Source organism: Peromyscus eremicus, chromosome 7 (genome assembly GCF_949786415.1).
Source record: "Peromyscus eremicus chromosome 7, PerEre_H2_v1, whole genome shotgun sequence".
Classification (NCBI taxonomy): Eukaryota; Metazoa; Chordata; class Mammalia; order Rodentia; family Cricetidae; genus Peromyscus; species Peromyscus eremicus.
This window is the reverse complement of record NC_081422.1, coordinates 115,732,988-115,752,260: the sequence shown is the minus strand read 5'-3', so window position 1 is coordinate 115,752,260 and position 19,273 is coordinate 115,732,988. Positions and strand designations below refer to the sequence as shown.

General features: G+C 44.5%; 1 protein-coding gene and 1 long non-coding RNA gene across 5 annotated transcripts in view; one reads left to right on the top strand and one right to left on the bottom strand.

Annotated features, from left to right (window-relative positions):
* LOC131915562 (uncharacterized) overlaps nucleotides 1–9,841 on the bottom strand; it is a 23,017-nt gene extending 13,176 nt beyond the window's left edge. The window contains exons 1-2 of the long non-coding RNA XR_009380362.1: nucleotides 9,747–9,841; nucleotides 6,337–6,397 (exon numbers count right to left, since the gene is read on the bottom strand). This is a non-coding gene — a long non-coding RNA (uncharacterized LOC131915562). The remainder of the gene's footprint in view (nucleotides 1–6,336; nucleotides 6,398–9,746) is intronic.
* Nucleotides 9,650–19,273, top strand: Higd1a (HIG1 hypoxia inducible domain family member 1A). 4 transcript variants are annotated; one of them, XM_059268948.1, is made up of 4 exons: nucleotides 9,650–9,801; nucleotides 15,761–15,879; nucleotides 18,504–18,638; nucleotides 19,118–19,273. In XM_059268948.1, exons 1-4 carry the CDS (start codon nucleotides 9,704–9,706, stop codon nucleotides 19,165–19,167), a joined length of 402 nt encoding a protein of 133 aa, XP_059124931.1. In that variant the 5' UTR covers nucleotides 9,650–9,703; the 3' UTR covers nucleotides 19,168–19,273. The 4 variants fall into 4 exon arrangements, with proteins under 4 accessions (XP_059124931.1, XP_059124934.1, XP_059124932.1 ...); XM_059268951.1 differs by lacking the exon at nucleotides 9,650–9,801 and adding an exon at nucleotides 9,984–10,115 and having other exon boundaries at nucleotides 15,740–15,879; XM_059268949.1 differs by lacking the exon at nucleotides 9,650–9,801 and adding an exon at nucleotides 10,008–10,115.

Sequence of the window (19,273 nt, the reverse complement as noted above, 5' to 3'; positions counted from 1 at the left end):
ACTTATATTCCATCCTGAGCTGGTTATCTTCATTGTCAACTTGACTGGATTTAAAGTCATCTAGGAAATTAATTCGGCACCCTCTAGGTGTGTCTAGGGGAGCACTTCCAGAGGGGATCAACTGATGTGAATGGCATCACCCCAAAAGCTGGAGGTCTGGAAGGAATAAATGGGAAATGAGAAAGCCAGCAGAGTGTGGGCACTCACCTTTTCCCTGCCTTCTGGTGTTCTGTGGCATAGAGAGCTCCAATGCTTGCTGTTGCCATGAACTCTGATAGGCAAACCCTCTGAAACTGTGAGCCAAAATAAACCCTCCTTCCTGAACAGGAGTCTGTCAAGCATTTTTCTGTCACAAGTGACACAAAAGTAATTGATACACATGCCGAGCTCTGCTCTTGGTGTCTTATATTAAGGTCACTTAGGTCACATTATTCAGTCTTAAGAGGTGCTCATTTAAAAAAAAATAGTGTGTGTGTGTGTGTGAGAGAGAGAGGCAGAGACAGAGAGAAACAGAGAACACTGACCCATGCAAGCAGGTGTGAAGCCCAGAGCCTAATGTCAGGATGCCCTCTTCAGTTGTGCTCCACCTTATTGAGACTGGGCCTCTCACTCAACCTGGACTCAAAGTCTCAGCTAGACTGGCTGGACCTGCCAGTCTCCATCCTCTCCATGAAGTTGGGGCTGTGCACATGCTACTGTGTTCAGCCTTTTGCTTGGAGGCTGGAGACCTGAGCTCGGGTCCTCAGGCCAGCACAACAAGCCTCCACTGAGCCATCTCTCCAGCCACTGACGGATCAGTGCGCTGTTGATGAAAATTTCAAGTTCCAAGAAGGTAAGCAACCTCTTCGAGGTCATACTCCCAACAGGAGTCCTAGTGGTCCTCAAACACATGTCTTTTGACATCATAAACACCAGCAATCCTGAGCCCCAAATGACCCCAAACTCCACATTTTTTCTCACTGGTACTTATTAGGTGTTCTACTGTCTTGAACAATAACAAACTGTACTAAATGCATCAGTGAATAAATCAATTCAAGACTAAAATATTTAAAGAATAATATTTTTGTTCATGGTTACATAAGCACACAAATCCTTCTGCCCTTTTGGCTACTAATGGAAACATTTTTCACATGGTTGACTGAAAGCAGGGGTATAAAAATAAGAGACTGTGTAAACTAGAGATAAACTCTACCTTTTCTTCACTTCTCTTGTAGTATGCCAAACTACTTATGAGCATCCTGTATTTATGGTTTTTATGCACATCTTGAGTACTTAATATTGTGTTTGTATGTTAGCTAGGTAGGACCTAAAGAATACACACACATAATGAAGTGGGGGAGGGGTAGAAACATCACGATGATTGTTTGTACAGCACTTATGGTATACCAGACTGCATTAAGATTTTGCTGTCATTTACCACTTACTCTTAGAGATCTGTTGGGAGCATCTTATCACAGATAACAAAAGAGGTATGTATGTTTCTCCTAATCATTTAGCTCAGAAGCAGCAAAGCAAACTCAGTCTGTGTACCTTGTACTGTTGGTCAATGTCTCACACAAGGCTGGACAGATCCAGGCTGACATTTCTTTTCCAGTCCATTTTACTACTCTGCCAAGAACTGCAAATGTTCTCTGTTCTTGTCAACACCCTACTTGGACACTTTAACATTCAAGAGAAAATACTATCCATTTTAGGAGGTGGGCCAGGGTCTCAAGTAGCCCAGGGTGGCATTCCTTAAACTTGCTGTGTAGTCAAGAGTGACTTTGAACTCCTGATCCTGCTGTCTCTACCTCTTGAGTGCTGGGATTAGAGCTGTGCACAACCACACCCAGTTTACGCCATGCTGGAGACTGAACCCAGGACTTTGGGCATGCTAGCCAAGCAGTCAACAAACGGAACCACCTTCTCAGTCCCCCCCGGTGTTTTTCAGAAAGGGTCCCATTAGTCCAGAATGGCCTCAAAACTTGCCATGTAGTTTGGGGTGGCTTTAAAGTCCAACTCCACAGTACTAGGATTGCAGGCGTGCACCACCTCACTCAACTCTGTCCAAGCTCTTTAATAATAAATCTAAAGCAAAGTCCTCCCGACTGTGATTCAAGCCTTCTCTCCATGACTCTGTTTTTATTACAGTAGTTTCCCTTTCCCACTCACAGGCTCCAAGACAGAGCTACATTCCCATGGTTCCCACCATTCTCTGCCCAGTCTGCTCTGTAAGAAATACCCTCTCGATCTCTGCATTCCAATCATCCAGGCCCCTCCTAAGATCTGGCCCTCCAGAGTCTTTGTTGAGACTGAGAACATTCAGGATGGTATGGCCATAAAGCATGTGACCTTTAACAATGCTCCCTACACTGTGACAGCTACTAAAATTCCACCCAAGCATGCACTTCCTCTGCTGTATCTACAGACCCATCCTTCAACCCACTCTAATTAAGTTAGCTCTAGGAAGGGACCAAGTCCTCAAGTTTAGAGTCTAGTACTCTTCTCCTGAGCTGTCTGTACGTCTGCATACCCAATCACTGGTGATGGTCAGGCGCAGTTTTCTCAAAAGGTCTGACACACACTTAAAACAAAAATAACTACTTTTAAAGGATGGTACCAAGAAGAAGACAATGAAACTTTAAGCCTAAATGAACAACTGAGCTCAGAAGCCTCTTTCCCTAGGACCACATCTAAGTAGCTGCTGGGCACAAGAACAATGGGGGGCTCTCTGAAGAAGGGACAAGAGCAAGGCTGCCAGGTGCCTCTGTGCTACCTGTAGGTGAGATGAAATAACTCACAGGAGCCTGTGAAATGGGTCGGGGGTAAAGGTGTTTATAACCATGCCTGATCACCCAAGTTCCATCCCCAGAACCCAAGTGGTGGAAGTCACAGGTTGTCCCTGACCTACACACACACACACACACACACACACACACACACACACACACACACACAAATACATGAATATAAGTTTTTAAAATGCCATTTCTTTTTTGTTAACATTTATTTATTTATTACATATACAGTGTTTTGCCTGCATGTATTCCTGCTGGCCAGAAGAGGGCACTCATTAGAGATGGTTGTGAGCCACCATGTGGTAGCTGGGAACTGAACTCAGGACCTCTGGAAGAATAGCCAGTGCTCCTATCCTCTGAGCCATCTCTCCAGCCCAAAATGTAATTTCTTACAGTAAGGCGAGTGGGATGATGTACCTTCTGTATTTCTTCTCCATGACATCTGTCTTATGATAGGTGTCTGCCACTGTTATAACATGGTATGGAGTCAAGTGCAGCAGAGCAACCCTACAGAGTCTCCTGGGTGCTGGGTGCTTGCTGGGCATGGGCCAGCCTGGGTTCCATCTCTGACACTGCAGGGGAAGCCCAAACCTTCTGAAACAGGCTACTTCTCAGATGCTGGCCACCAGCATTCACAGGCTAGCAGGAGTGCCATTACTACACCACTGTGTAACAGGGCCTCACATAGACTGGCACAGACAGAAGCTGTCCCGGTCATCTCAGTAGGCCTCAGGGGCCCGGAACAAGGGTGGGGTTATCCATGATACCATGCAAATATCACCACCTCACTGTGGAACAAATTCCACATTCTGCTCCAGTCAGTTTAAAACAGTGAGGTCTAAATGTTGCAGGAAAGAGTAAAAGCATATCAGACTGGAGTGACAAGTTCCTGCACTTGGACCACAATGGACCCCACAGGAGAACTAGTCATTCAATGCTGCCACTCTAACAGCCCTGTTTAAACAGACCAGAACTGGGCTTGGTGGTGCATGTCTACAGTCTCAAAGCTTGGGAGGTTGAGGCTAGGGGATTGCCCAAAATTCAAGGATGGGGTGGGCTATATAAGCTGGCTTGGAATACAGAGCTGTCTCAAAGGGGAAAAAAAGGATGAAGAGAAAACAAACAAAAAACAAGGCACTGTTGTGGCTGCTGCACTTGGGGCATCCTTTGTTGGTTTTGCTTTCATTGTTCATATCTTGTTCCAATAATCCTGGTGCTTACGTAACAGGAATTATAAAGTTTTATTTTGATTAAATCTAACATTTACTGCAAACTAGAGTTTGAATCAAAAGAATCCTGGAAACTATCAGTCCTTTCTACCAAAGGTTTATACCACATAGATCTGAGCACATGACCTTGAGCTAGTTCTAGAGAGGGCTCATTTAATTACTTAAGAGTTTTCCCGTGTATCATCTAAACAGGACATTTAAATTCTCAAAAATAGTATTCCCATAAAAAGAAAGGAAATGGACTAGGTAGTGTTAAGGCCTTTAAAAATAACTAACACAATCTAGCTCTTTATAAAAAATGTAGAATGCATTCTTTGAAACCCCTCTTAATGTTTATATTTTGTCTCGCTATACAACCCTTATAAAGTGTTGAATACAGGGAGGAAAACTGTATCCAGTTCATGATTTTTTTAAGTGACTGCCATACCAAAATGCAGTCTTTATGTGTATGGATGTTTTGTCTGCATGTATTTCTGTGCACCTCATGTGTGCCTAGTGCCCAAGGAGGCAGGAAAAGGGCTTCAGAACCCTGGAACTGGAGTTGTAGACAGCAAGAGCTGTCATGTGGGTGCTGAGAATCAAACCCAGGTCCTCTGGAAGAGCAGCTCTTAACCACTAAGCTATCTCTCCAGCCCCATAAAACGCAGCCTCATGAGAGTGCACCAACAAGGCCTGGGCTGTGGCTCACTGCGCTGCACCACCCTCAAGGAGAGGACAGGGCAGTGACATGCCTGGGCCTTCTTTCAAGAGGGAGGATATGAAGCCGGTTTACCAACTAGGTCTTTTTAATAACAGCAAACTTTGTTTCAAAGTGATTTTCTCTTTCCTCCCTCCCTCCCTCCCTTCCTTCCTTTTCTCTATGTGTGTGTATGTGTAGGTACACAGGCCTCTCTCCATGTGTGTGGGGGTACACAGACCTCCCTCCATGTGTGTGTGGGTACACAGGCCTCCCTCCATGTGTGTGTGGGTACACAGACCTCTCTCCATGTGTGTGGGGGTACACAGACCTCCCTCCATGTGTGTGGGGGTACACAGACCTCCCTCCATGTGTGTGGGGGTACACAGACCTCTCTCCATGTGTGTGGGGTACACAGACCTCTCTCCATGTGTGTGTGGGTACACAGACCTCTCTCCATGTGTGTGGGGGTACACAGACCTCCCTCCATGTGTGTGGGGGTACACAGGCCTTAGTGCAAGTGTGGAAGTCAGAAGACAATTTTTGGGAGTCCTGAGGACTGGACTCAGGTCATGAACCTGGTGACAAGTACTTTTGTGTTCTAAGCCACTCACCATCCCTCAATTTGATTCTTAATTCAGCACTTTAATCAAGTACCAATAAACTTTTCTAAAAGCTACATTTATTTTGTAACCAAAAATATTTAAGATTATTTTGTTTGTGTGTTATCTGCATGTGTGTTCGTCTTCCCTGGCCAAGGCCCTGGGTTCCATCCCCAGCACCACAACCAAGGATGGGTGTAGCTCAGAGAGGACTCACCCTGGCCAAGGCCCTGGGTTCTATTCCCAGCACCGAAAGGCAAAAATAAAATAAAAATCAAGGCTTTTTTTTTTTTCACAAAATTCAAATCACTTCAAAGCGGAACAGAAGAAGGAAAGTCCTGCCACGCAGGCTCTAACAGCAGCCCAAGGAGGAGAAGCGAGAGAGACAAATGGCGTCTTCCCCGCAGCTACACTTTTCCTCAAATCACCTGTGTGATCTGCTATCCCCAAAGCTCTTCCTAAACTCTTAAGAGAATGAGTTCAAAATGTACAAAAATACAATTCTTTCTGTCTTAAAATTCACCCGCTGTTACAGCAAGTTTCCTAATTATAGAAAAAAATGTCTATTTACAATCTTGATCTCTGCTGTTACCTAGTTTTTAAATTTTTGTTTATTCATTTTTATGTTATGGGTGTTTTGCCTGATGTATGTCTGTGCACCACGTATGTAGTGCCCAAAGAGGGTGTCAGAGCTCCTGGAGCTGGAGTTACAGGTGGTTGTGGACCATGTGTGCATGGGGAACGAAGTGGAGCCAGGTCCTCAACAAGAACCACAAGTATTCTTAACTGCTGAGCCATCTCTCCAGCCTCCCAGGGTTTGTTTGTGTAACATTTATTCATTTTGTGTGGAGAGGGGATATTACATGCCTCAACATGTGTGTGGAAGTCAAGAACAACTCCCAGGATTTGGTCCACCATGGGGGTCCTGGGAATCAACTCAGGTCAGTCAGCTTGTCCAGCAAGTTGAATCTCTCACTGGCCCCCACTTCCTAGGTTATAACTTTGACACCAGCCATCATGTGTATTAGTAATTGGTTGGTACATGTACTTACCACGTAAGCTCAAAGGAGGACAAGGTCTGCCACGTGACATGAAATCTGGTACCCATGTCTCCTACAAGAAAAAAATGAGTGACAAGTCAAGCCTGGTGGCACACATCTGAACCCCAATAAGAACAAGGCTGAGACAGGAGCATTACAAGTTTGAGGCTAGCCTAAGCTACACAGTGAGATCTTTTTTTTTTAAAGAGACATCTTTGAGAAGGTTAGCTCAGGACCATTCTTAGTATGTCATTAACTTGGGACTTCTACCCAGGTCTGAATGAGCCTGTGTTTCATTTTCTGGAAACTGACAAATTAGCTAAATTATTTTGAAGTGTACAAATCCCTGTCAAAAATGAGTATGCTTTGGTCATTGCTAGTGTTACCCTTTGTGTGTTCTGGACCAAATGACTTAATGACTTTAGGGTTTATCTTCATATTGGTCAATGGGATTAATTTCAATATTGTGAGCAAGCTATGTCATAAACATAAACATCTTTGTATCTTTCCACAATTTTAGAACTTATTGAATAACAATAAATCCATAAGCTATGTCCTTTTTATTAGCTTCAGGGAACCAAGTAGTCTTGATTTCATTCGGAACATGACCACTGAACAATCGTTTTCTTTAATCGCATCCCAATCCTAGTTACTAATATTACTAACTCTCAGATTACACATTTCATGCCACACAAGATTATATAGATTCTAGAACTACCAAGAAGAAGCTATGACCATCACAGGTTTCAGAGTGGCCCTGTTACGGGCGAAAGCAGAGAGCTGACATAGATCTAGTGTCACTACTGATGGCTAGGTATCAAGAAATCATCAAAGGGCTATTCAGGGCACTAGGCTGCCTAGCTGCAGAGCTGGTTAAGGTACAGTGGATCTAGACAATACACAGTTCTGGTGAGCAAGTCAGGGAGGGTGATGTGCCGATCTGGAGCCCCAAAAACAGGATCAGGAGTCCATCCAGTGACGAATACAGAATGACCTAATGACAGGGCCATAAACACCAGGCCAAGGTCCTCCTGCTTTTGAGCTAGGGTTTTACCATAGGGCTTTGCTGGCTAACCTGCCATTCCCCGTCACACTCCTAAGTGCTGGGATTAGGTGTCACCACACCCAGCAACGTTTCCTGTTATATGACTCAGGTGAGGAAGTTACATCATCCTTTGGTCTGGTGTGTTTGCTAAGCCCATGGGCCTGCTTTCTCTGACATGGTTTTGATATGCCCATGTGTTCTGATTTAATTTGATGAGTTCATAGATGATGCTTTTTTTTCTTTGTGTAAATAAGCCCATGCCTTATGGTTTGTGCTGCACAGATGGGGGATGTTCTTTGTGATAAGCTCTGTGTTCAGTATCTGTTGGATGTCAGCTCACCCAGGTAAGTTACCCTGCTTAACAAGTGCTCTTGAAGATGGAACAGTGTTAATGTATAAAATGGAAGCGCTCCAGGCAAGGCATAGCCTCAAGGCTACGTTTCTTTACCAAAGTGCAGTAGCGCAGAGTAGGGCACGCTTTCTCTACAGTTGTCATTTACCATCCTTGATTCCTACTCAGCAAAACTGTGTTTAGGACGCCCATACAAAAAGCGTGCCTTCAAGGACAGAAAGCTGCCACATAGTTAAGGTATGGAAGATTTTATTTTTAAGATTCACTTTATTCGTATGAACGCTTTGCCTGCATGTATGTACGTGCATCATATATAATTGCCTGATGACTGTAGAGGTCAAAAGAGGGTGTTGGAGCCACTGGAACTGTATTTTTGGATAGTTGTGAGCCACCAGGTGGGTGCTGGGAACTGAACCTGGTCCTCTGCAAGAGTAACAAGTATTTTGTTTGTTTTTGTTTTTCGAGACAGGGTTTTGTGGAGGTAATGTGTTCCTCAAAATATTGTGCACCCTAATAAATTTATCTGGGGTCAGAGAACAAACAGCCACTAGATACAAAGGCTAGAAAATGGTGGCACTCACACCTTTAATCCTAGCATTCCAGAGACAGAAATCCCTCTGGATCTCTGTGAGTTCAAGACCACATTGGAAACAGCCAGGATTGGTGACACACGCCTTTAATCCCAAGAAGTGAGACTTGAATCCCAGGGACTGATGGCAAAAACAGAAAGATCTATAAGGCGTGAGGACTAGAAACTAGAAGCATTTAGCTGGTTAAGCTTTCAGACTTTTGAGCAGCAGTTCAGCTGAGATTCATTCTGGAGGCTCCCAGTCTGAGGAAACAGGACCAGCTGAGGAACTGGCAAGGTGAGGTAGCTGTAGCTTGTTCTGTCTCTCTGATCTTCCAGTGTTCACCCCAATACCTGGCTCAGGTTTGATTTTATTAATAAGAACTTTTAAGATTCCTGCTACAGGGTTTCTCTGTGTAGCCCCGACTGTCCTAGAACTCACAGAGATCTACCTGCCTGTGCCTCCCGAGTGCTGGGATTAAAGACATGGACCACCATGGCCAGGCATAACAAGTGTTCTTAACCACTGACCAAGGAATGGAGTTTTTAATCATACATAGCATGAAATGTTTCCTACATATGACTTAACTCAAATAATTTTTGACCTGAGTTGGATTCCCAGGACCCATGGTCAAAGGAGAGAACAGACTCCTTCAAGTTGTCCGTTGCCCCTCACACATCTGTCATAGCATATGTGCCCTTCCCCGCAATAAGATGTAATAAAAATTGTAAATATTCAGCCAAGTTTGTTGTGTAGTTATTGGAGGGTGGCTCCTAAGATTAAGGAAGCTATCGAAACATCAACCTTCAGGAAACTCAAGAAACTTACTGAGGGCCCAACAAGATGGTTCGTTGGTAAGCGCCACCAAATCCGACAATCGGAGTTATGGCCTGGATCCATACAGTAAAAAGAGATGACTGGCGAAGGTTGTCCACTGACCTCAGCAAATGCTCAAATTAATAAATATAATAAAATCAGTTCAAAAATAAATGAAACACTGAGGTATGGGAAACTCAGGAAGTTACAAGATTCACCAGGTTTCTCCCCCCAGTTTAAACAATCAGCAATCGAAGGGGAGTGGGGCCGGCGCAGCTGAGCCGCCTCAAGCCAGGAGGGAGCTCCAGGAGGGCAGCTGTCCCGAGCCACGATGGGATGGTCTGGGGCTGGTGCCCTATCGGGGTGGACAGACGTTTGTTCCTCTCCCAGAAGTCACTAAACGCTGAGCACCTACCAGTACGTCTCTCAGCAGGCCGCCATGCTCGGTTACGCTAACGTGGGCACAGACGGTCCCACAGTCTGGCTGGCTGTGTCTGCCAGCCAGCCCTTCCACAGACACCGCCCGCCCCGGGTGAGGTCACAGCTCTCGGACCTCCACCAACCCCAGGGAGGGCTCCAGAGAGGACCCGACAGCGCATGCTCCAGCTCGGGAGCCCCAGCCGCCGGCCGCTCGGCTCACCTTGGCCGTGCGGGCCTGCGCGTGCGCGGCGTGCTCGGGGCTCGGCGAGCAAGTGGTGAGCAATGGGAGGCAACTGGGGCGCGGAGCCAGCGGCCAACCCGGCCGCCCAGGCCTCACGTCCCACACGAAGAGCGTGCGACACGGCGGGCCGAGGAGCCCCGGCGCCCAGCCAATCGACGCCTGGCTCCGGGTGGCCACGCCCACCGCGCCCTCGCACGTAAAGTGGAGTCCGCGGGGCCCGGCGCGCCGGCGGCTGGCTTCTGATTGGCTGGGGCGAGCGGTGGCCCGACCCGAGGAAGCCGGTGTTCTCGCTCGCACTCGAGGGTCGCGGCCAGGAGCCGGCAGGACTGGCAGGGGCGCAGTGTCTGTGTGAGTGAGCCGGTGTGAGCCGGGCCGGGGAGGGAGGGCGAAGAGCGGAGGGTCCTCGGGAGGATCGCAGGCCGGGGGCTGCCAGCCGTGGGACGCGGGTTGGGTCCCTCTCGGCCAGGGAATGTGGGGCCCGAGGAACAAGCCCGACGCTTCCGGAGCGGATCGTGGCCGAGGGAACGGAACTCTGAGAAGGCAACGATGAGAGACGGGGACTGGGCTGTTGACAACTTCGGGGATCCAGGGAGCAGCGGGCGCGGAGGGAGGAGCGCGATCGAACCGGCAGGTCAAGGTCACAGGCAGGGTGGGAGATGGAGAGGAGGGCCCTGCGCTCGGGCACCTCTGCCTGGCCTGCCCCTGCACCACCCGGGGTTTGCGCCGACCTTAGATGACCCTGTGTTACTCGATGGAGGAGGAAGGCTGTGGCGGAATGCGAATGCCCCTGACAAGGGATCGTGGCTTAGAGATCACAAAAGCACGGCTAGAGTTCAGATTTGCCAGAAGCCCGGGAGGCTCAGCGCTGTTAACCTATTTCCTCGTGTATTCTTGGGGTAGAGAGCAGCCCTCTCTTTGAGGGTGTGATCCCCACCCAAGGAATCTGCTTCCAGAAGTACCGAGGCACTCTGCAGCTTGACAGTTTGGGGTGCAGATTCTGACAGGTTCAAGTGGTTCTTGGTGCTCATGGAGTGTGCTAGGGGATCCTCTTTTCTTCTGTACACCAGTGTTGCCTGAAAGGGCTTCTTAAAACATAAATCCTGACCCTGGTCATTTGAGTCAATCTCCAGGCAGGCGCCTGGCAGCCATTTTGCACAAGCTGACAGGTAACTGATGCAAAATCAGAATTTGAAACCATTTGTTTTAGATAATATTTCTTGGGATCAAAGGGACAGGCTGGGAAGAGTCTTTGGATGTTACATCACCTGATGCTCAGCTATTTTCTCATTTTACCTCTTCAGGGCTGCTGTGCATTTGGAAAAGGCTGTCAGTAGTCATATCTGACCTTACAGAATAATATGTGTTCGGCAAACTAAATTTGAATATCTGGTTATTGGTGACTGACTTAAAAATAAAAGTATGTTTTACTTCCTGACAGATATAGGTCAGTCCCTGGGTGAGTGAGATAATAAAAGAAAACCTAATAGGAAAAAATCTTTTCAAATCGAAATTGGAATTGTTAGATTATTTAAATCACTGAAGAAAGAGTCCATTTAACTTTAGATATGACTTACGCAGTTTTTACAGTTCAGAGACAGTATTGGGGGATTCTGTTAGGAATGGATTTTTATATTTTCAGTTCAAATTTGCACCTGTAACATGAAAGTGTTGGTTTAGTAAAAAAATATATTGTCAACCTAAAGGAACTGTGGACTGTGTGTGGGGAGAGCCAGATTCTTTCCAGAGATGTATTCCTAGTGTAGAACAATCCACATGACCCTTCAGACCCTTTTTTTCCACCTGTAAAATAAGGATATTGATTGTCATCTGATTCATTTCTTACCCAGGGTATGATTTGAACTTACTGACCTTGAAACTTTAGAAGTATATCCTTTCCTTTTATTTAAATGGCGGTATTTCATGAATACTAGGTGACAAAGGTAATTATCAAAATTACATATTCAGACAGCATTCTCTATTTATACTGATTACATTAGAGTTACATCATTTTTAAGATGATACAAAGGTCTAATTTGAATTTACAGTTCTGGCATGTGTTGGACTTTAAGTACTCCTGTTTCATCTGATTGTTTCCTAAAATGTGCACATGAGTATTCCTGAATCAAAAACAGATTGTCATTAGTTGTTTCTTCTTTTTTTTCTCTCTCTCTTTTTTTTTCTTTTTTTTTTTCTTTTTTTTTTTAGTTAAGAGCTTGCTGTTTAGCCCAGGCTAGCTTCAAACTTAAGATATCCTACCTCCCGTAGTCTGAGATTACAGCAAGTGCCACCACACCCAACTTCAGTGCTTCATCTTCTCTTTGTAGCCCCTCAAAACACATGTATCTTTGGTGCAAATGTGTGATAATGCACTGGATCAGATGTCTCTTGTCAGCTAGGCCATGTAATTATAGTTCCATCAACACGGCTTTCTTTGAGCTCTGGACTTACTTCAGCTTCCTGCCAGAATCTGTCCAATCATGCCTGCTGGATGTCTTTTGTAAATTTGATTTTATTATTTTTGTTGTTGTCTTGAGACAGGGTGTTGCTATGTAGCCTAAGCTAGCTTTAATTCATGATTCTCCTCCCTCTGAGTGCTGAGATTATAGGCATGCATCACCACTCTGGCTATCACTGATCCCCTAAAACAAATAATGGCCACTTGGTGTGCCCCAGTTCTAACTGCAGAGGCAACATTCTGAAAGTGAGTCAAGTGCCCTACCCATACTAGCTTGAGAATCTGTATCACAGGTGATGAAGGGAAAGGGCCTGTGTCTTCTGTTTTTTATATACAGTAAAGAGAGCCTTTTGCTCCATGAAGAACCCACTGGACAATTACACTCATCCACATAGGAAGTGGGGAGAAGATACCCACTGTGATTTGTTTCCTTATTTATGGTTGGTTATTTGGTTGACAGTGCTGGGGATCTAACCCTTGACTTCATTTGTGCCAAGCGATTGCTCCATCACTGGGCTGTATCCCCAGCACAAACTGCTTCTAGAGATAACTAACATGATGAATTCAGGAGGTGTAAAGGCAAAGGGAGGTTTGTTTTCTTTTGTATTTTTGAGATAGGGTCTCTCTACTGTGTAGCTCTGGCTGTCCTGGAACACAAAGAGATCCACCTGCCTCCGCCTCTTGAGTGTTGGGATTAAAGGCATGCACCACCACACCCAGCCACAAAGGGAGGTTTTTAAAGTAGGTTGTAATCTGGTAACTTTGTCACTTGGAGTTTCAAGGAATCAAGACCTAATCAGGACATCTTTTTTTTTTTTTTTTTCATAGATGTGATGTAAGAACATTAAAGGGAAATCAACACTTAGGTATATGCAGCTTGATGTTTTCATACTGCAGGATTAAAAGTATATAGTTGTTATTTTTTACCATTTATGAATAAATTACCTGAGACTAATTATAATTGTTGAGCATAACTGAATTTATTTTGTACTTTTTGTACATTTATTTTGTACATTTTGTACTTTATTTGCTATGTACAGGGCTTTGTACCAGGCCATGGGGATATATGAAGCAGGGCAGGGATTCACCCTGGCTTCAAGGAATCAAACACGTGGTTGTAAGTGTTCCACAGAGTGCAGGGGTCATATCCAAAGTGCTCATAAACAAACCCAAGAAGACTTTCCAGAGGGCCAGTCAGATGCAACCCTGCGAAGCCAGGGTTGGCTGGGGAACATTGTGAAGTAGACGGACAAGGCACGGGAAAGTGACAGAGCATTCAGCTCTGCAGATGCTCGGAAGAACACAGAACAGAAAGACAGTTGCGGGAGTAGAGTTGGAGAGCAGGCTGGAAGGAGGATTTGTGGTGAGCAGTCCTGTGACTGAGGAACATACAGATGGTCTGCAGGGAGCTAATGTACAGGCCTGGATGCAGTGTGTCACCCTCCACAGAGCCCATTCATGCAGTTCTTGAGGTCTTAGGTATTTATGAAATCTCTCAAATCTCTTCTAGCTGAGATATTTTTCTGTAGTTCAGTATGGATTATGTTACTGGCAATTAAGTACATTCTGTCCATTCCGCTTTAAAAAAAAAATCTGCTTTTTTTGAACCATCACTTATTTCAGTGTTTGTGTTTTGATTTCTGTGTATTGTTTTTTTCTTTGAGTCAGGATACCCTCTATGGCCTATTTGGAGATTTTTGTTTATTTGTTTTGCTTTCTTTGAGGTGTGGGGGGAGGTGTCATCTCTTTGTAGCCCAGGCTGGCCTGGAACTCAAGATCCTTCTCCTTTAGACTCTGTTGGTCATCTGTGTGCCACCACACCTAGTTAGTATTTGTTTTGTATTTGCAAATGTAACTAGTGTCCTGAACCTTGAGCTTACTGAACCTTGTATATACAAAAGCTTAGTAAGATTTATTGCGTTAGGAAGTAATGGAGGACAAAAAAAAGAAAGAAAGAAAAGAAAAGATTTAGCTCTATTCCGAATGTTCTAGCTAGCCAGTTTTCTTCTCTGTTGGAGGATAGCATTGACTCTTTAGGGGATGTGGGGCTTGGAGAGATGAGCTCACTTTTCAGAACAGACATTCCCGCATTAGAGTTGGATTTTCTTTGAGGCCTTTGCTGCCACTTAACCCCCAGGAATAGCAGTCTGCTGCCCTTTCTTACTGATGGGAACACACTGCACACGAAGGGTCCGTGTGTAGTCATGGGCAGCAGTGGGAACCAGTGGGAGGTCTGGGTACCCTCTGCCGTGTTTGCCTCCTTTATTGAATCTGTGGTCAGGATTACAGGCAGTTCAGAATTGTTCATTAAAGAAATACACAGTAAAGATGAAATGGATTTGTTTGTCCGTCTGCACTTCCTGTGTGAGATGATTGTAGGGAGGGCTGTGCTCCCTGTGGTGGTGGGATGGATTATTTTTGTCCTGCCCCTTTATTCACACAACTGTGAAGCTCATATTGGCCGTGTGAGTGCCACTGAAAGGAATGTTATACAAAGATAATAGTATTAAAGAGGAAGCCTTGGGAGCATTGGGAAGGTATGTAAAAAAGGCAGATCAGAAGCCTAGGAGATATCTGTTAAGAAGGCCTAAAAGAGTTGTTTTGTGTTGTAATGATGTTAACAAAAATAACCTCAGATATGAGAGAGACAGAGAGAGAGACAGAGAGAGAGAGAGAGTAGAGACAGACAGAGAGAGAAAGAGAGAAGAGAGAGAGAGGGGGGGGGGTGAGCATGGTGGCGCATGCTTTTAATCCCAGTAATCAGGAGGCGGGGGCAGACGGATCTCGGAGTTCGAGGACAGCCTAGTCTATATTCACTAATTCCAGGACAGCCAGGGCTTTGTAGAGAGACCCTGTCTCAAAACAAAACAAAACAAACAAACAAACAAACAAAAAGCCAAAAGCTATGCAATTGAACATGAAAGCATATCTATAGGGAGCTATTTGTAGCAGCATTTGTTAAAATTACTTTTTGTCTCAAAGGGGAGTAAATAATAAACTAGTTAGAAATTTTGACTATTACTGCAATCTTTTCCCAAAAGGCAATAACCATTAATTAGTGTAACAGACTGGAAACTATTCAAAGGTGAAAACTAAAGCCAGGTAGCATGTTGGAGCTAGCAAGTCAGCAGTTGAGAGTATTAAAAAACCATACTAAAAATGCTTAGGCAGTGGCTCAGTGGTGAGGACCAGAGTTCAGTTCCCAGTACCTGTGTTGAGTGGCTCACAGAGACCCAGCACCTTCTGGCTGCCTCTGGTACCTGCAAGCAGATACACATTACTCACACAGACACACACCTACACATAATTTTTAAAAGAGTATTGCTGTTTTTTAGAATACGTTAAAGAAAAAATTGTTATATGGGAGAAAAGGCGAAATGATGGGATAATAATGTATACAATTCTCTTTAATTGTGGAAGTTTATCTAAAATTTTTTTGTTCAAGTTCACAGCAGATACCATGGAAACTAGGCATAATAGTTCCAGATAATAATACTCTAAATGCTTTTAATTACAGAACCTCAAAAATCTCTTTCAGGAAGACTCTTCAGGAAATCACAATGTCAACCAACACAGACCTTTCTCTTTCTTCATATGATGAAGGTCAGGGATCTAAGTTTGTTCGGAAAGCTAAGGAGACACCGTTTGTCCCCATTGGTAAGTGGCCGACTTTTTGATCAGTCTGCTACGAGCTTAAAGCAATGGAAGTATGGTAATTTGTATATTGAGTAGATCCTGAAATACCTTTTTCCTTATTTTGTTGAAGTATGATAAGGTCAGCATCATAAAATCTCATCCCGAAAGCTCTGAGTTCAGATTTGTTTGACTGGCTGTTATCTCAGTGACTCGTGCTATGTGGGATCCCAGGACCACCTCTGACTCTGAGATTTGTCAGAGCTCAAAACAAAAACACTGTAATCACGTTAAGGTTTATAGCACTGAAAGGATAGAAGTGAAAGTCAACCAAGATGTCTGTGAAGAACCAGGATAGCCAAGCCTAAGCTTACGGGCCTCTCTTCATAGAGGACACTGTGTGGGAGCATGGGCAAAGAGAGGCTGCCAAGCTCTGGCATTTAAGTTGTATTGAGGTCAGTCACAGGGGCATGCAGTGTCCATGAAGGCCTTACAGCCCATGAAACACCAATATGGTCACCAGTGGAAATTCCAAAATCAGTAAATTGGAATAATTTATTCATTTAAAGCAGATACAAATTATACTAAAATTAAAACACTAGAAACATTCCCTTTAAATGGAATGGGTCAGGGATCCATGTGAACTCCTGATGTTGTTGCCTGGAGATCCTAACCCTTTGCATAGGGCAGGGAAGGAGCTGTGTACATACTTCAGGAAGAAACCCTGTTGTTCTGTGGGTGATATAATTATCTGCATAGGAATACAAGAAAATCAAATGAGAAACAGCGAGACCAACTAGAGAAAAGATTACTGTCCTAGATACGTGGCTGTTGCTGTGATAAACTCCATCACCAAGAGCATCAAAAGGATTTGTCTTAAATTTCCAGATGACAGTCCATCATTGAGGGAAGTCAGGGCAGGAACCTGAAGCAGAAACTATGGAGGGATACTGCTTGCTGGCTCACTCTCAGGCTGTGTTCAACCAGCTATTTATCTAGCCCAGGATCACCTGCCCTGGAAGGAGTGACACACCCACAGCAGACAGGGCCCTTCCACTGTCAGTCAGAACAGTCTCACAGGCGTGACCACAGGTCAGTCTGATCTGGGCAGTCCCTCAATTCAGACTCCTTCATGTGACTCTAGAGTAGAGGTTCTCAACTTGTGGATCGTGACCACTTTGGGGGTCAAGCAGCCCTTTCACGGGGTCGCCCAAGGCCATCAGAAAACACAGATATTTACATTACAGTTCATAACAGTAGCAAAGTTACAGTTAGGAAATAGCCACAGAAATAATTTTATGGTTGGGAGTCACCATAACATAAGGAACTGTATTAAAGTGTCACAGCATTAGGAAGGTTGAGAAACTGTTCTAGAGTGTCACATTCGTGCGAAAGCTAAGTAGGACAGTTACTTCATTGGTACATCAGAAGACTTTTAGGGAAAAGTCTCGGAATGTCTGAAGACCTGGAGGAAGTAAAACAAGGAACTATCTGTAAGGACACCAGGTGTATGCCTGCGGATGGATTGATAGGTGTCACACCCTGAATTTCCACTCTCAGTTCTCCTGTGATTATTTCTGGTTGCGTCTGACAAGTTATTTACTCTTGCTTGTTTGTTTTTTCCTTTTCAGTGCTAATATAGTTATTTCCTAACTTCTTTCTGTTTTAACATCCGAGCCCAGTTACCAGCTTAACTGCTTCAGTGTGTGTGTGTTGCCACTTTATATTGATTGCCGAGTTTCAGTTTTAGGTTATGCAGTCTGGGAATTAGCCTTTTTGAAATTCAGTTTTCTTTGTGGCCTAATGTGTGATTATATTTTGTCAGAACTTCCTAGACTTTTGAGAGAATGTGTGGTCTATTTTAAATTAAAATTTCATTTCTTTATTATTGTATATGTGTGTATATATGCATGAGCCACAGTGCTCAAGTGTAGGTCAGAGAACACTTTCAGGAGTCTGTTCTCTTTCCACCCCATTGAGGCAGCTGTCTTGTATTTTCTCCATACTACATACTCCAGGCTAGCTGGCCCATAGCCTCCTGTGTGATCTCCTGCTCCACCTCCCATCTGTCCATAGGAGTGCTACTGTAATTACAGGGATTGCTGTTGGCATCAGGCTTGTCAGCAAGGGCTGAGACATCTCACTACCCTTGACAGTTCTTAAGTCTGTCTTCTTATTCCACAAACCCAGTTTTTCAGAAGGAATTCTTAGCCAGGCATTGTGGCTCAGAACCCAGCACTTGGAATGTAGGGACAGGAGGATCCGGTTTAAGGTCATCTTCTGTTCATAGCAAATTTGAGGCCAGCCCCCAGGTCGCTACATGCGACCCTGCACATACACACAAAAAAAAGCCCCAGTGCTTGATAGTCAGAGATAGGTGGAATTCAAGGCCAGCCAGGGCTACACAGTGAGATGCTGTTTCAAAAAAACAAAAGACCCAAGAAAAGGATCCTGTCTAAATTTGCTGCTGTTTGCTATGAATTCTAGATTTGGACTTGTGAAGCAAAAAAGATTGAAAACTTTGTGTGTTTTCACACAATTAATGAGCTGATAAAAGTATCCTTACAGAAATAGCAGAAAGTACACTGATTAATGGTGAAATTGTCCCTCTCCCGCACACCTAACATGATTGTGCCTGTGTTTTGCAGGAATGGCCGGGTTTGCAGCAATTGTTGCATATGGCTTATACAAACTGAAGAACAGGGGAAATACGAAGATGTCCATTCACTTGATCCACATGCGTGTGGCAGCCCAGGGCTTCGTTGTTGGAGCCATGACGCTTGGTAGGTTCCAGCAGGACCTGGTCAGATATGTGCTTCTCCTTGACTCGCGTTCTTGTGAAAGAATAATCAGTTCATTAGAGCAGTGACGCAGCTTCCCTACTACGATAGACAAACCTTATTAGAACTTCATTGCCATCTGAATGTAGGTTGGTAAGAATGTGATTTTCGTGTTGAGTTTGGGAAAGCAGGAAAGATTCTAAAATGTACATGCTTTTACTGGCATCACAGCTGACTAACTTTATCTGCTATTATATAGTGGGTGTTTTAGAAATTGCCAGGCAAATACTGGCTGTTCATTAAAACACTGACTTAATGAGCTGCTCACCCCAGCCATACCCAGCTTGGAAATTAAAGAGTTTTAGGATTGAACATGAGGAGGCTGGAGTGTGTGCCTCTGGTGTCCAGCTCTCCTGGCAGACTGTTGTGTGTTTTCTAAATGCTGAGAGAGATGTTTTAATGTTTCTCTTCTTTTTCTTCAGGTATGGGCTACTCCATGTATAAGGAATTCTGGGCCAAGCCGAAGCCTTAGAAGACAAGCTGCCGCCTTGGTCTGGGAACTGCTTGCTTTATTTAGACGTCTCATATTGAGGTTACATGTTTGTGTCTACAATAAATAACATGGGTTTACACAATAA